At 42.8% G+C, this 17,676-nt stretch overlaps 1 protein-coding gene across 11 annotated transcripts in view; it reads left to right on the top strand.

Annotated features, from left to right (window-relative positions):
• Positions 1-357: 357 nt before the first annotated feature.
• Positions 358-17,676, top strand: part of GLYR1 (glyoxylate reductase 1 homolog) — a 36,153-nt gene continuing 18,834 nt past the window's right edge. For 4 of the 11 annotated variants that reach the window (XM_089540937.1, XM_089540931.1, XM_089540936.1 and 1 more), the window contains exons 1-5: positions 359-745; positions 7,959-7,995; positions 9,812-9,891; positions 14,455-14,593; positions 15,046-15,267. In XM_089540937.1, coding sequence (XP_089397063.1) covers positions 666-745; positions 7,959-7,995; positions 9,812-9,891; positions 14,455-14,593; positions 15,046-15,267 — 558 coding nt within the window. In that variant the 5' untranslated portion in view covers positions 359-665. Of the gene's footprint in view, positions 746-7,958; positions 7,996-9,811; positions 9,892-14,454; positions 14,594-15,045; positions 15,268-17,676 lie in introns of all 11 variants that reach the window. The other 7 variants (XM_089540932.1, XM_089540933.1, XM_089540930.1 and 4 more) reach the window with 4 other exon arrangements.

Raw genomic sequence — 17,676 nt, 5'->3', positions numbered from 1 at the left:
CGTCCCTTGTCACGTGGAGAGGCCCCGCCAATCAGCGAAAAGGGAAGAAAGTGGGCGGGGATTCCCCGAACGCTTCTGAAGGAAAGGGAGTAGGTTGCATAGGAAGAGGAGGAAGAAGAAGAAGGGGGCGGGGAAATCCAGCAAGAGACAGTGAAAGAGGGAGGAGCCAATGGAGCCCAGCGTCACGTGACGCCAACGGAGGAGGAGGAGAGGGGGTTAGAGACGTAAGCCGCGAAGCCGCCACGTACCTTGTCACGTGGAGAGGCTCCGCCAATCAGCGTCGGGGGAAAAAAAAGGACTGGCGGAAAGTGGAGGCGGGGAGCCCTGAACGGAGCAAGAGGGAGGAGCCAGTGGAGCTAGCGTCACGTGACACTGAGAGAGGCGGAGGAGGGGGTTAGTGACATAGACCGCGAAGCCTCCGCGTCCCTTGTCACGTGGAGAGGCCCCGCCAATCAGCGGGCGAGCTTCACCCGTTTGGCCCCCGGTCGCCGTCGGCTTCCTCGATCCAATCCTGAGGGGAAAAGAGAAGGGAGGGCAGTGGGCGGGGAGCGCCTCTGAGGGAGAAGGAGAAGGAGAGAGCGAGAGCGAGGAGAGCGTCGCCGTCGAGGTGTGGGGCGTGGCGGCGGTTGTGGTCCAACGACGACGCCGAGGGCCGAGTGAGGAAGATGGCGGCCTCGGCTGCCTCTGCTGCTGCTGCTCCTACGGCGCCCGTCCCTGTCAGCCTCCGCCTGGGAGACCTGGTCTGGTGAGTGGCGGAGGGGAGGCAGGCCTGGCGGGCGGGCGGGCGGGCGGGCGGGCGGGGGTGGGCCTGGCTTCGGAGGGAGGGAGGGAGGGAGAGTCCCCGCCTTCCGCTCCCCAGGGAAAGGGAGGAGGAGGAGGAGGCCAGGCCCAGGACTCCCCTCGGGAACGGCGTGCCTTGGAGGCTGGGGAGGACGAAGCCCGGCCCTGGAGCCTCAGAGACACAGAAACCCTCTCGGCCGAAGGAACCTTCGGGGTTGACTGAAAGGAAGTCAGAAATGGCAGCAGGAGCTTTCCCAGGCTGAAGCCTCCTTCCTCACAGGCATGTTGCTAGTAGTAGTAATAGTAGTAGTAGGAGTAGTAACTCAAAGGTAAGAATAGTCGGCAAAATCGATACGTCGAGAGACCTTGCAGCACCTTTGAGGCGAAGCGATAGAAAGACGTTGGCAGCAGCAGCTTTCCCAGGCTTCAGTCTCCTTCCTCAGAGTCACATCGTCGTCATCGTCATCCTCCTCCTCCAAAGGTATAATAACCTTGTTCGTCTGTAGGAGACAGAGAGGGCCATGGAGAAACCAGGAGGAGGCTAGGAATGGGAAGGAAAGCACAACCAGGAAAGCACCCTTCTCAGATGGAAAGCATTGAAGTAAGGATCATCCAAGGCAGTGACCCCCAAACTGGCCTTGAAGGGATTCCCCCTCTTCAGATCCTGTCATCCTAGACTCTTGGCCAACACGGCTGAGGCTTCTGGGAGCTGAAGTCTAACATCTTTTAAAGGACACAATTTGGGGACCACTGGCCTAAGGCAGTGTCTAAGCCAAGGCTTTGGGAGCTGGGGGTGTTTAGCCTGGAGAAGAGAAGGCTAAGAGGCCATACATAGCCCTGTTTAAATACTTGAAGGGATGCCATATTGAGGAGGGAGCGAGCTTGTTTTCTGCTGCTCCAGAGAACAGGCCACAGAGCAATGGATGCAAGCCCCAGGAAAAGAGATCCCACTTAAACATCCGGAGGACCTTCCTGAGAGTAATGGCTGTTCAACAGCGGAATAAGTTGCCTTGGAGTGTAGTGGAGGTCTTTAAACAGAGGTTGGATAGCCATCTGTCAATGGGGATGCTTTGATGGAGAGTTCCTGCATGGCAGAATGAGGTTGGGCTGGACCAGGGCCCTTCTTGGGCTCCCTTCCATCTCTATGATTCTATGACTTTTCTCCCAGGTGGGCTTGAGGATAAGGGGCCATATAATGGAGAGCGTCTTCATTTGCAGTGGGGCTCAGGCTTGGTATCAACAACAGGCCTTGAGGGAGTAGAAGGTGAGCCGTTGAAAGTCTGGGGACGAGGGGGCTTGGAAACTGGGCCTGGGTTGTAGTCTTGAGGTATTCATTGGAGACGCAATCTCCTCAATGGAGTCCATCCATCTCGCAGGCAGCCTTCCTCTCTTTCTACCTCTCTCCGCCTTTCCTAGCATTGTTGGTTTTTCCACTGATTCAGGTCTTCCCATGATGTGTCTGAAGTACAACAGCCTCAGTGTTGTCATCTTGGCTTCCAGGGAGATTTCTGCCTTGATCTGCTCTAGGGCCCATTTGTCTATCTTTCTGGCCTTTCACAGCACTCTTCTCCAGCGCCACATCTCAATAGATTTTGTTCCTATTTTCCTTCTTACTCATCCCTTCCAGTTTGCTGAAGAAGGTCAAGGAAGAAAGTGGAAAGGCAAGGTTGTTCCTGCACATAAAGGAAACAGGAATAATAACCATGGATGATTTACACAAATTCAACCTAAATAAGGAGGAAAGATTTCTCATACCTTGGATTTAAACATTGATCAGAAAGAAGAGTGCAGTCAAGAACCCTGTTTTGTGGATCTGGAGTTGTGGAGTAGCACTTGGTAAAAGCCACCCAGGAGTCCACAGCTGAAGTCTGGTTTTAACCCTGGGTGCAAGTCTTCCATCTGAATATTACACTTGTTTACTCTGAAGTAAATCCCATTGAGCTTTCTTTCAGATAAGGTTTGCTGATAGGGATAGGATTGCTGCCTCAGTCCAACAACCTTCACAGACTCTTGTTCCTGTTTGCCAGCAGCCTTGAGAGGTAGGTGACTAAGGCAGTCGCTTCAGAGATAGGAATTCTGTGCTCTTGCTACTCAGAGTCAGGCTAAATGTTCTTAAATGATTGTAGTACAAAAGAGGTTGTTGAAGGTCAGTGTAAATACATGTAAATACATGTAAATACATGTAATATGTATGCACTCAAGCCACAGGGGGTGGTGCGTCCCATTCAGATGAATGGGGCACATGCCCATGGTGCATCTGCATCACCGCACTGCTGTACGCACGAACCCCATTCATTTTAATGGGGCTCAAGCATAGGCAAAATTTGCCATACGCGGGGGGGGGGGGGTCCGGAACGGATCCCCTGTGTAAGGCAAGGCTCAACTGTAGTAAGGCTCTAGAAAACCTTGAGCAATTAATGGAATCAAACAAGTTTATTTGCTTGTCTGGGTTAGTACTGAGAGGTGAAGTAGGACGATCGTCTAAGAATTGCCAGTGTAATGACCAATACGAAGGGAAGACATCAGCCATTATCTGGCGCATGGGAGAGCCATGGCAATCCCTGGGATTCCTTCGTCGTCTCCTGTACATGTACTAAGCACATCTGATCCTGCTTTGCGCTCTGCGGTTTTCCCTGGTTGTTCTCATTTTGAATTTCCAGTGACAATTCTTACTCTGTTTAGTTGGTTGTTCTTGAAACAAGATCCAAGTGTGTGGTTTTATTCTACAGAAATAAACTGATTATACAGTCTTGGTTGTGATCACCTGAAAATTTCCCAGATTTAATGTTTAACTTGCTGGTAGCAGTGTGAAATTGTTAAATTTGCACAGCAAAGAAAATGCAAAGTGATACCTTTTCCCCCCAGTTGTTTTTGTTAACTGCCCTCAGGCCGATCAATCGATGGCAACCCTGTGGATGAGACATCTCCAAGACTCCTGCCATGACCTCTTTAATAGAGTCCATCCTTCTAGCATGTGGCCTTCTCCTCTTTCTACTTCCCTCCACCTTTTCTAGCATTATTGTTTTTTCTAATGATTCACATCTTCCCATGATGTGTCCAGAGTACAACAGCCTCAGTTTTGTCATCTTGACATCCAGGGAGATTTTGGGTTTAATCTGCTCTAGGACTCATTTCTTTGCCTTTCTGGCCTTCCACAGCATCCGCAGCACTCTTCTCCAGGACCACATCTCAAATGAATAGATGTACCTATTTTCTTTCTTCCTCATCCCAATAATGGGTTTCTACATGTTGAGTTCAAGTAGGAATTCACATGTAGCAATGGACTTTGACAATTTAGATTTGGGTTGTTTCTTTAATAAATTAGCAAGATGCTTTCTAAATGTGGGAATATCACACTAGAGAAAGCCACTGTCCAAATGAGTGGATTGCTTGTCACGATATCTTTCTTTCCCTGACTGCCTATTTCTCTCTCTTTCTGTCTCTCTTGGGGAAGCAAGAAGAGAGGGGAGGGTCTCATGTCCTGCAGCATCACTGAGTTTCTGCCTTCACAAATAACCACTTGCTAGTTGTTGCTCGTGTGTGTTCATATTGGTCCTCAGTTCTTTCCTTCTAAGCCTGTTTGTTGTGGTAATCTTTTTCCCTTTACTTCAAGCAATATTTGTTAGGTGTGTAAAGAGGTTTCAGGTTAAAGAAGAGTGTTCTGTAATGGCTACTCGTGTCAGTAAAGTAGAGTAGCAATGTATGTATATAGATAAAGCAATTAAAAATAAAAAATATACAACAATAACAACGACAAAATACAAATGAGAATTTGATTCTCAACCTTCTACCTTCCTGATGTTTTGGACTTCAACTCCCAGAAGTCCCAGCCAGTAAAGCAAATAATCAGGGCTTCTGGGAAGTCAAAGTTCAAAATGTGTGGAGGGTCAAAGATTGAGAACAACATCTGAAGCGTGCTTAGGCATCATGGACCACAATTCAAGTGTGTCTACACCTTACAAATCTAAACTGGCTCTTGTTTTGCTTTCCTTTGTGAAACAAGCTTGATCTGTGCCTGCGATAGTCAACTAACTGAGGGTTTATGGTTACTTTCTTAACTTGGCATTCATGGGGTCCATGTGGGTTTAAAAAGTTTAATAAAAAGTCAAAGTACAGCAAGACTTCCATCTGTTTATTGGACAATAAATGACTTTATTTGTTCCACTTTTGAAAACTAAGCGCTGAGCCAAGGTCAGTTAGCAGTCTCATACATTTTGGTCCTAAAATACATATTGCTGAAGTGTTAGAATTGGTTCCAGTTAGACTAGGGCATTAAGGCCATCCAGTTCAGTTATTAACTCTGGGTTTCAAGCCCTTTATACTGGATGTTTGGTAACTAATACCTGTTGATAGCATTGGGAATCCGCACAGTAATTGACGGTTTATCATAATTTTTGTACAGTATAGTCTTTTTGCTTCAGACTATCTGTTCAGTTTGATTTTGGTCCAAAACACACTGCAGAAATAATCCAGTTTGAGACTGCTTTAACTGCCCTGGCTCAATGCTAGCTTATTCTGGGAACTGTCGTTTTGTGAGACATTTAGCCTTCTCTGTCAGAGAGCTCTGCTGCCACAATGGGCTTCAATTCCCAGGATTCCCTAGCATTCCCTAAAGGTATCTAAAACTGGATGATTTCCACCGTGTGTTTTGGACCCTAGCCACCTAAATATTTGAAATCTTTCATATTTTCTCATCCTAGTATTTTTAGGTCTGGGATCCTTTGTTTATCATGAGTTTCATAGCTTGCCATGTAATAGTCAGGTGTGGAAACTGCCAGGATAATATAGTAGTCTGTCAATTTGAAAGATAACTTTGAAAGACCTATTGGAAGTAGCCTGGGGCCCCAGGGCTGCTGGGATATTGATGAATTTTCTCTGCAGGCACACATACTTTCTGCAGCATGAACCTTAGCTGGATTTCAGTTCCTTCCAGAAATGGAGGAAGACTTTCCATCTGCAGAAAGGAAACTAGGGATCCAACCTTGTGTCTATAGTATATAATGTTTTCTGTAGTTTCTAATGTCAGGTGGTCTGAGCCCAAATTAAACTGCAACACTTGTTTTGTAAAGGCAACCCAGGGGTGTCATGGTGACAGACGGTGTTGGTTGATCTTGGTAGAATGGCATACCTATGTAGGCTTAATCTAAATTGAGCTAGGAAGGTGTTAGTCAAGGATTGCAAATTCTTTTGTGTTGGATTCTATGAGCAGAGAGATGGGGTAGTAATGGGAAGCCCTCCAAGCCCTGTGATAGCAAACTTTTACATGGAACACTTTGAAAAGCAAGCCCTGGAAACAGCACCGAAAAAGCCCACAACTTGGTTCCGATATGTGGATGACACTTTCACTATTTGAGCCACGGAGAAGAAGATCTGGCCGTGTTCCTGAACCATCTAAACAACATCCACCCTAACATCCAATTCACTATGGAAAAAGAAAAGGAAGGAACACTGCCACTCTTGGATGTCCTTGTCATCCGCAAACTGAACCAACATTTGGGCCACACAGTATACAGAAAACCCACACATACAGACAGATACCTGAACAAGAACTCCAACCATCACCCAGGACAAAAAAGAAGCACTGTCAAAACACTGATAGACCGAGCAAAACGCATCTGCGAACCCCACTTCTTGGAGGATGAATCGAAGCATCTAAACCAGGCTCTACAGGCAAATGGTTATTTCAGCTCAGACATCAGAAGGGCTGCCAGGCCCAGAAAAACCCAGAGGAGTGAAGACAAGCAACCACCCAAAGGGAAGGTATTTCTACCATACATCAAAGGAGTCACAGACAGAATAGGCAAAATGGTGAGGAAGCACAACCTCCAAATGGTTTATAAACCGACCAAGAAAATCCAGCAAATACTACGCTCAGCAAAGGACAAGAGAGTAGGCTAAATGCAGAATATTTTGGGACATACTTCTGAAGTGAAAGATCCAGTGTCAGAGTTTTAGGAGGTGTATTAAATGAACTGTGAAAGGCAAGGTTAATGTCAACAAGACGTGCATTTTGCACCGTTCGTTCTGTATCTTCCCATATTGGGACTCAAATTGTCTTTAGCATCTTCAGACCATTTCTGTTCCAAACTCTAGGAGGCTAATACACGAAGTATGTAAAATCTTATGTAAAATCATCTTATGTAAGATCATATACTGTATGGAGGAATCATGAAGGAAACTCTTATGCGAAATCAAACGTAAAACCATAAAGTCATATTCTCTCTTTCCTCTTTTTTGTGAGGAGGCAGTTTAGCAATGAAAATTTGGTGGGGCATGCGTTGATCGTAAGATAAAAATCAGTAGGGGACTGTCCTAAGTGAATCATTCCTTAGATCTAGGATTACACAGATGCAGTTGTGGAACAATAGGTTTACCTCATTAGATGCTATTTTAATTTGAAAATCAGTACACTTAAGGCATTGCTGCTTCTGGCCCTGGAATACAGTTACTAGATTCATGCTTCTGGTGAAACAGATTAAATACTTGTAGGGAAATGTAAAAGAGGTTTTCCAAGGTGCTATGTGAATTATTTGGGTTTTTTTGCCCACACCTGTTGTTTGGAGCTTGTCACCAGAACTGTAAATAGCCACAGACATGGTTGCCAGTGGCACATCGATATTTTCTCCTAGTGACCAGGCTAGTAAGCTTTACAAAACATGGTGGCGTTTGTTCTGAAATTATTGCTTTGAGACCACAATATAGGAATGATTGTGAAGGTATAGTACAAATGCGTCTCAATGAGTACCTTGTCAGTCGCATTTGCAAGTTTGCTTATCATTTTGGAAACAGTTTGCAATGAAGAAGATAAGAATCTGCTTGGGCTCCAGAACTTTGTGGTATTTCAGGAGGAATATTGGTGCAAATCCTTTACTAAGGCCTGTTACAGACTGCCAAAATAAAGCTACTTCGGGTCTCTTTGGAGGTATGGTGTTTAAATGATGCATGGGTCCTACGAGTCTGGAGGTCGCGCCAAAGCCACACTCCATTCCTAAGCACTGGAGTGCAACTTTGGTGCAGCTTCCGGATTCTTAGGATGCATGCATCATTTAAACAGCATACCTCCAAAGAGACCCAAAGCAGCTTTATTTTGGCAGTCTGTAACAGGCCAAAGTAGCTCTTCTTTTAGAATTGCTCCTGTTTTTGGATTGCTCTGTCTGACTTCTGTTTTTATTTCATAGGGGGAAGCTGGGCCGATATCCTCCTTGGCCAGGAAAGGTGAGTCTTTAAGTAGATTCTAGTGTGTACTTAAATAACTTTATTCATTTTTAAAATGCATATTCCATCTTTCTCCAAGAACACAAGGTAAAGCTCTATTGTGACATTCTTCTCAGGGGAACAAACTTACCTTTACACTGAAAAACCAGGCAGATTTAGGTGGGTTTTGAAGTGAATTGTATCCCTGGGTGCAGCTACTTAATCATTACCTTACTTTCTGCAAAACTGGTTTTCCCCCTTCCATAAGTTAGTCTTGGCGCCACCTTCAAGTGTTATATGTGGTTTGGTTCTGTATTTGTCAAGGAGAAGAATCCCATTAAGATCAGTAGGGCTTACTCCCAAATCATTATGCATAGGATTAGAGCCAAAGGAAAACAATTTCCTCAGATGAATGTACAGGATTACAGTGCACTTTACTACAACAACAACAACAACAACAACATAATTTTGGTTTAATTGTGCTTTGTTTCTGCACCTCTCATATATTAGAGCTGAGTGATATCCAATAGAAGTCCCAAAATGTTGACTTTTGATGGTTAAAAAAAGGCACATAACAGGGATATGGAAAATGTGGTCTGTGGACTCCAAGTGGTTCTTGGGGAGTTTTTCACAGCCTTAACCTTAATTGTTTTATTCAAAATATCCCCCATGCCACCTTTTTTGAAACAAAGAATGAAGTGCTTAGGTTTATTTCCTTCTTAAAAGCCTCTTAAGCCTAAAGTAGCTTGGAAGAACCCTAAAAGTAGAGAAATTGCCCCCCTCATGACATGTAGCCCTTCTGTCAGTTGTATCTCCTGATCAAGAAGTGGACCCAGGCCTGTTGTTTTATTGTGGTGTTCCAGAAACACACGCTTCTGTGCCATCAGTCACTGTAAGTTGGTTCCCCTATAGTGACACTGTCACTGTTCACAGCAGTGCTGTGTTTAAAAGAGTGAAGTAATTTTAGTAACCATGACCTTGATTTTAGGACATAGACACTCAGTGGGAAATCATAAAATGAACTCCTTCTCCTTACTCTTTCAGTAGGAGCTTTAATACACTGCTGAAGTGCAGTTTCTGCACAGGCCTGGTGTTCCCTTCCACTGTCTTGGAGAAACCTGAGAAATGGCTGACAGCTGGGACAAATGGCTGGGTTTACCTCTTCATAGGCGAGGGCCATCCATTATGCTTTTGTAGCCTTGTTATTGATGTAAATGTGTTATCCTGATAATTCCAATCTGTCCTGATAATTTTGGTATGATACTTATTCTCCCTGTACACTTATAGGAATACCAGTGAAGCTTGGTCAATTTTAGAGTGATTGGCACAATTACTGATCATTGTACAGTTGAACAGATAAAATGTGTAAATATTGATACATACGCAGAAATGCTAGAGCTTCATTTCCTTTGCTGACAGGAGTTGGGGAAGACTTTAGGATATTTCCTAAAATCTGGCAGACAAATAGTCTAAGATCCACTGAAGGCTAGATTAATTTTTTTTTCATTTGTCTATACAAATGTCTTCCAGCATGGAGTAAGTAAACCCTGTGTATGGGAAGGCTTGTTAGTCTGTGAAATATATTCTGCCTCATACTTTTGGTAGAATGAGGACTAAAAGTAGCACTGCAGCTAGAAATCTACACCTACAGAGTGTAGGTCTTTTGTCCTAGTGCAAGTATTTGTTTAGTTGGAAGGTGTTTTCTATGAACTTTTGTTTTACCATTATTTTTAATTAAAGCATATTAGAAGACCTTGGGGAGACTACAGTGAGAATGTTTAGTGCAAAATTCAGCCTTCATCATCCCTTAAGTGTTGTGTTTTTTCCCCCCTGACAGATTGTTAATCCGCCTAAGGACCTAAAGAAGCCTCGTGGGAAGAAGTGCTTCTTTGTGAAGTTTTTTGGGACTGAAGACCAGTACGTATCCACTTCTTTTCTGCCTGCAAGGAAAAATCCATTTTTAAACTTTAGAACCTTTATGGAAAAGCACTGTCCTAGCATTCTGCATTTTCATGAGTTTTGAAAAAGAAATATTAACTTATCAGCTAGTAACAAGGCTGAAGAAGCTTAAATGCCAGATAATCCACACTTGGGGGCGTTGGGGGGTTGGGTCTCTTAGTGAATGTATTACACACCATGGTTTCCCCCCCTCTTTATTGTGGTTAATTTGACAGTGGGATGGTTCAGTCATAATGGTAAACACTAAACGCTTGAATTCTAGTTTCTTGGGAATGGTAAAAAATGCTGGTGCGTTTTCTTCCTGCCCTTTGGAACAGCAGTTCAAATCAAAACACCACCATATGTTGTAAGTTTAATGCACCTTGTGCCCTCCAGGTACATTGAAAAACACCTTTCATTATCCTTGGCCAGCATGACCAGTTTTCTGTAACTGTGAGAATCACCATCGAAAACATCTGGTGAACATTCAGTTGGGGCATGCAGATTTAGTGTACATCAGAACCAGAATACCTGAGCTGTTGTTCTTATGACAACCAAAGTCAGTAGATAGTGTTCATTTATGACTTGGGCTTCCTGCATGCTGGGGATCTTGGTTCAGATGTCACATTAAATTGGGGTGGGAATCATGTGGCTCTCCAGATGTTGGGCTTCAAATTGTGATAGCTCTAGCAAACAGTGAGGAATGGTAGGAGTTGCAGTCCAACAATATCTGCAGGCGGCATTGATTCGAACCCTTAAACTGAACCATAGTGGCTCAGTAAATTATGAATGATAGTTTTTTGGTTTGTTCAAATGTTCTTACTGGCACAAGGAGGCAAGCAAATGCATTTGAGCAGTGTAGCATACTTGCTCATTCCTCATGAGCCAGAATGCTAAGGAATTGTGGCTAATTGTAACATCCAGACCAGGCCAGTGTATATATCTAACCTATCTTCAGAATATGTTGGTTTAAAAGCTTAAGTTTCACACTGAACATTGCTCCAGTGAGCATCAAAGAACTACAGTTAAATGGGAAGAAATGTGGCAGAATTGACAAGAACCTAGAAGTATCTAGTTCAGTCCTTCCAAACCACAAAGCCACTCTCCCTCCCCACAGTCACACATTTCTACCAAAGACAGGACTTCCTGACTATCTTTTATCTTCCTAGTCAACCTATAAAATCCATTCTTGTGCTAGTAACATAGATATGCTGGAGAGGCTATCAAGTATTATGTTTCCTAAGTGCCATGAGGAGGGATTTCCAAAGCAGTTTGTGACATGGGGAAGGAGTTTAAATATATTTAAAAGAACCAAACTAATTTCTAGCTCCTGGTCCATACATCTCTACAAAATGGGTGAACAAGCTTCAGAACACCAGTATCCGCAAGTAAAGGATTTTATTAGATTACTAGGGATGCCCCCCTGCCTGAAACTGACATCTGCTACCAATTAGGGCATATAATAGAAAGTTAGTGCAGTTAGGAGTTGTGAAGCATAGCTGTGCTTTGGGCAGAATTCAGTTCAGGTTTGTTATCTGGGCAGAACTTCCTAGATAGACAAGCCAATCTCACTCTCAGTCTGTCTGTCTGCTTTAGCTGCTCATTTCTCTTCCTTACAAGGTTAGCATTACCCATATAGTGATTTTGTTATTGAGCCACTAGTCTCATGCTGTAAAACAGCTTGATAAGGTTTATAATGCATCTTATATAAAACTTGGGTAGCCTCTCAAAAACTTGTCCATCACAAAATGTTTTTTAAAATGCCCTCCGTAGCTTCTTCATTATACAGTCCTGCTTTCTTTGACGTTTAAGAACTAGCCTTCTCCGCTGGGAAATGCATTATGCTTTTATTAACAAGGGTAGCTTTTGAAAAGTGGATTGACTGTCTGGAACATTGTTTAGCCCCAACGTAGATTAGTGAACAGATTGCAGATGGAAAGGTCAGCAGTGCCACAGGAATGGAGTTTGGTGTGTATTTAGATTTGGGCTTGGCAAAATCCTATTATTTGGTAAAGGAGGCCTGGAGGATTAACGAATCATTTTTTTACTGAATGATTTCTGTCCAATGAGTGGTGGATAATATGGTTCAAGCTCTTCTTCTCCCCTTCCACTGTAGAAAGAAAAAGGCACGACATTATCTGGGGATTTCACGTGCTTTTATTTTAGGTGGCAAGGAATGTGGTCATTCATAATTTAAGCCCTAAATTTTGGCCATTCCACCCCCCATATCACCTCTTTGAGTTACTACTCAAGACTTTGAGGTTGGCTAGAAATGGATACTGGATTTAAACATGCTCCAACCCTGACTTCCTAGTTCATTGTTGTTTAGCACTGCTGTATAAATCATCAGCCTTTGGTCCTCTGGGAAGTTATTGTATTAATTTTCCAGGCATACTCCTGGACCAACACTACATAATCGAGTAACATCATTCCCAGGAGATGGCCAGGAAACTAAGTAGCATCTGCTATCTATCCGGTGGTGTGCCAGTCTCTCTCTCTCTCTCTCTCTCTCTCTCTCTCTCTCTTTCATCCTCATTTTCTGCCTGCAAATTTCATTGAGAATGGGAGGGGCATTTCAGCAGAGCCTTCATTTATTTTTCTACTAAATAATGCCATCTTATGTCATGGTTCTGTGTTGCATTTGTAAGGTGCCTGCTGTCTGCATATGGGGAGTATTTTTCTATGCATAAGACAAGTGAGTGTTATCTATTATCCCTAATAAAATACTTGCTGCAAATGCTGTACCAGCATTGAGTCTACAGACTTAGCATGAGTTATTGACTATGTGAACCAAGGAAACAGCTGTGGTAACATATTTTTCTGCACATGGCCATTATATGATAAGCAAGGTGTTTCTGCCTTCCTTTTTTCATTTCACTCTTAGATGCAGTATCCTGTGTCTATAGGATTCTGATGCATATACTCAACACTGTCAAAGTAGATTGATATCTATCCCAAATTCTTATGAAGCAGGGTGGAACTAAATCAGATCAGTAAACAATAAAGAAAATAAGACGAGAGTTACTAGTGCAGACCTCTATGTGATCAATGTTTATTTACAGTCTTGACCATAAAGTTAAAACATTCCCACATGGCAATATAGTCTGTTTGTGACTCCAAAATACTTTGATTGATGTCTGTAGCAACCACCTGGGGCATGAATGTTAAGCCAGAAAGCAGAACCAACTTATGATCAGGGCGGAGGAATCATGTAGGTTTATTAAATGAAAATGTTACCTAATCTTGAGAGTCTCAAAATTATAGAATCATAGAATTGGAAGAGACCACAAGAGCCATCCATCCATATGTATTGGCCTGAAGCTGTTCCGCTTTTTGTAGTTCAAAAACAACCTTGAATTGTGCTCAGAAGCAAATTGGAGCCAATGCAGTTGGTTCAAGGCCTATGATATATACCAGTCTTCCATGGAAGTGTGCAGAAACTTTAAATGACAGCCAGTGTTAAATATGGGGGCTTTGGTGTCCTGTAGATTGTTTCCCCATTGCTGTATTTTGTTGAAGCGTGCCATCAAGTTGTTTCTGACATGGGAAGCCTAAGGTGACCCTATCATGGGCATTTGTTGGCAAGATTTGTTTTGTGGGGGGGGGGGTCCTTGCCTCCCTCTCAGGCTGAGAGAGTGTGACTTGTGCCAGGTCCTTAGTGGGTTTCCATGGTGAAGCAGGGGTCCCAGTGATAAAAAGTTTGAGTCCCATTGGTGTAGAACATGTGGAAATGCTAATTAGGTTATTTGTTTTTGCTTTTAGATTTGTAACTTAGAAAGGAAGTATTGTGAATGCTTAAGAGTTAATCAATATATTCTGTAAAATCTATGTTCGCTTAAAGACAGATGTGTTCTCTTTCAGCGAGGGATCATGCAGTTATGATTTTTGCACATCCTAGAGGAAGAACTAAGCTATCAAGTAATTCAAGAACAAAAGGGCTAGAGTTCTGGCAAAAGCAGGGATAGTCACTGATTTGTACCAGAAAAGTGCAGACAAAGCTCACACTGTTTGAAAAAAAAGTAATTCAGTATAGCTGTTTTATATAGGATAGTCAAAAATGACTTTAGTGGTTTACATTGGGGAGGTGGGGAGGAAGACTCTTGTGCACTGGACCCCAAGCATAGATTATAAGGAAGAGCTATTTGGCTTAGAATGCATTGAACATGCATATGTTTGTTTGGATTGCTTTCTGTCCCTGAATCTTGGAGTTTGCATTTGGCTGTAGAATCTACATAGCTATTTTTATTTTATTTTATTGGCAAATGGTGTTTGTTCACACGTCAGTAGCACAGTAGAAATATTGCAAAGAACAGACATGTATGTAGGTTACTGTGCCATCCTTTGCTGCTTCTATACAAGTCAGTGTCCCTAATGGAGTCTGAATTGATCTTGCCTGAGTAGGAAGTATTTCTTTATTCTGGGGTGGGAGGGTTAAAACAAGATCTTGAAGGCTTTTGCCAGATTGAGAGGGGCACCAGTTATATCGCAAAACAATACTGATGTGCTTTTGATTGGAAAATCTCATTCTGATTTCTTTCTTAGTGCTTGGATTAAAGTGGAGCAGTTGAAGCCTTATCATGCCCACAAAGAAGAAATGATCAAAATCAACAAAGGCAAGAGGTTCCAGCAAGCTGTAGATGCTGTGGAAGAATTTCTCAAGAAGGGCAAAGGCAAGGACCAGGTGAGTAATGAATGGTAGAGATTTTATGCTACTTTTCTTCTTCATTGCCATGTAGGAGGCAAGCTCCCTATTTAGAATTATGCTGTGGAACAGTGAGTAGGATTATTTGTGGATTGCCTGTGGTGTCTCTGACTTACTTATAGTGAACTGAAACGAAATGTTCAGTTGAGCTACTTACAGTGTTGGGTTATGCTTTTTTTAAACATTCTTCATTTAGAATAATTTTTTTCTTCTCAAGTGGGTCTTTGCATGTGCATCTGTGCTTTCCCACTCCTTGTCTGTTTTCCTAGCTACTAGCTGGAACCTGCTAAAACCTGAATTCAGAGTACTGGAGTGCCATCAGATATTTGACATGACATGTCGCCCTTGAGTTTTATCAGTGTGAGGAAAATAAAATCGCTGCCAGCGCATGCCCCTTCTTTTCCTCACGCTTCTGTTCTGTAATCTCTCAGGCATCTTCTCATAACTCGACTGAAGAGAAGAACCGGCGGAATTCCAGTGAAGAGAGGGGCAAGCAGTCAGTGGGAGAGGAGAAACACAAAGCTGGGTTGTCTGGAGGGAAGGTGAAAAAGAGAGTGTCCTCAGTTTCCTCTGAGCGAGGAGCAAAATCCCCATTGAAGAGAACATATGAGCAGAGCCCCCGGAAGCGAGGGCGCCCCCCCAAAGACGAGAAGGTTGGTGTTTTGCTGCGCATCTCCTCTCATGTCCTGTGAGCTTGTCCAGATGGAATGTATCCCTAACAGCCAACCAGATGACTTCATTGTTATGGCCATTTGGAAAGCTTCATCTATTAACTGTTTGAGAGTCTTACCAACCAATCAATTTTTTCACAGACGTAATATGGATAAGTTGGTTCTTGCAGAATGCAAAGTTTCCTTTAAGGCAGTGGCCTCTCTTCATGTCTGCCTTGAAAATTCATGAGTTTGTCCTAATACCATTTTTGTTACTTTGGTGATGGAACTATCTGCACTATTTCACCTTCAGTAGCCACAGAGCCCATGTGTTAACATCTCCATCCCATTCCTATGTTTAATCAGATGAAAATCTCTTCCATTTCTCTCTCTTCCTGGTGCGCTCATGTTGAACATGGCCAATAATTTGAATTTCAGTAGGGAAGAAGAAAGGAGTCATGTTTCTAGAATTGGATGACCCAGCTAGAAGACTTCAGGGTTTTTTGTGTGTTTGTTCTCTTGGTTTGACAGTATTTGATTTTTCTCATCTTTCATCTTATTTCCTGCATTATGGTCTTTCTTATCCCTTGGGCCCTTATGGATATTTTCTTGTGCAGTCTTTGTGGGTCTGTGGTTTTTAAGAGAGTTGGAACCTCCATATTGTGACTTTCCCACTGCAAAATGAATTAATGTTCATGAGGAGCTAAACCTGAAAACCACAAAGACGCATAAGATTTAGAATTACAAACCACTCATCCTCAGACAAGTTGTATATTGTGCTTCCTCATCACTTCCTTTTTTAAAGTTGAGGCTGTGATCTTTACCTGCTTTGGGTTTAGACCTTGGCAGTCTGGTGAGAGTCACCCAGATTCTGTTTTGATGACAATTCCATATGTTTAGATATTAAGAAGCAACTGACAGTAGAGTTCTGGATTCTGTAATTCTTTCCCAAGAGCTGAGCATAGGTTATACATTTTCAGAGCCCTTGTTTTCTGGGCATGCATATTTACTCCCATATTCTTTTGGATGGTGCATCAATGGTTGCTTTGGTATATTAAACCAAGCCCTTCAAACTTGATCTTGAAGAACAGAATCCTGTCTTAGTAGGATCGTGAGAAGTAGAATGGCTTTTATTTTTTGGCATGGTCAGCTGGATGACAGCATAACCTTCCTTTGAGCATGATTTCTTGGGAAGGGGGAAGTCTAGCAGGAAAATTACAACTACAGCAGGATTTGACTGTTCTTGAAGCCATAGGACACTATTAAAATGGCACTCTTTACATGCAGACTTTTCTCATCTGTCTGGACTATTGATATCTTTTATGGGAAATATTTATTTATGCATGCCCCAGATACCACTGGCCTGTCCCCTGATGCTTTTAGTGACATGTTCATTCCACACTTCTTGATGATGCTCTCCATATTCAGCTACCACTTGTATGTCATTCCTGCCTTCAGCTTTTGAGGTAAATTTCCTCATTCTTCAGCATTCAGGTGTGAAGAGAATCTTGTCAGCAAGCTCAGTTTCAGTGAAGGAAAGCCTTGCTCTTAACAAACAGAGTTGTTGGCCTGATTTTTTAATTCGTATTTCTGGGTGGGGCACTTGAGATGTCATAGCAGCTGGAATGATCTTGCTTGGTCACTGTTGCAGAAGTTCACCCTGGGGTTCCAAATTAGTGTGGAAGATGTTAAGAAGATGTTTAATTGAAGGGTCTGTAAAACCTGTCAGCTAAATGACAGAGATCCATCCAGTTTTTAATTTTCCTATTCAAAATGTGGTGGATTTGCAAATTTCACATAAGACAATTTGGGAAAAAAAAATCGATTCCAAGCAATGGCGTCTATGGGATGCTTTATCGGTACGATAACTGTAAGGGTGGAAGTCAAACATTGCTACACAAAGTGGTGGTCCCTGAACTGATGCCAGCATATGAGCCATTGGTTGCCGCTTTTCAGAGAGTTTCCAGTAACGAAAGGAGCAGTTGTAGTCAGTGGACATAAATATGGTACAGGTCCCTGGCATGTTGCCTGTAACTTATATCAGATAGCCTAAGAAGTGCTGATCTAGATAATAAAGGGCACCTTCCTACAGTATATGTGTTGTTTTACTTTATTTCATTAAATTTCCCCTCATCTTTTAGTCCTTAAAAAGTCTGTCACACCCCTCACACAAATGGAAGCATAAAAGCAGGATAGCTAAACCGAACCATGAAAATACAATCCTCCTTTGTATGATACACAAATGATTTCTTGGTTGCAGTGGTGGTAGGAAGGAAAAAGCATTGATTCTAGAATTCTTATTTGAAACAAGTGAAAAGACTACCTGATCTGGCTGTCTGGTATAATGCAAAGTTATTGTCCGGTGGAAGCAGCACATCCTGTTCTGTCCAAGACACACAGACATGGACAGAA

Source organism: Sceloporus occidentalis, unplaced genomic scaffold (assembly GCF_023333645.1).
Source record: "Sceloporus occidentalis isolate IW3139 unplaced genomic scaffold, rSceOcc1.0.p SCAF_10, whole genome shotgun sequence".
Classification (NCBI taxonomy): domain Eukaryota; kingdom Metazoa; phylum Chordata; class Lepidosauria; order Squamata; family Phrynosomatidae; genus Sceloporus; species Sceloporus occidentalis.
Note: the sequence above shows the minus strand (reverse complement) of the source record. Positions and strands in the feature narration are given on the sequence as shown.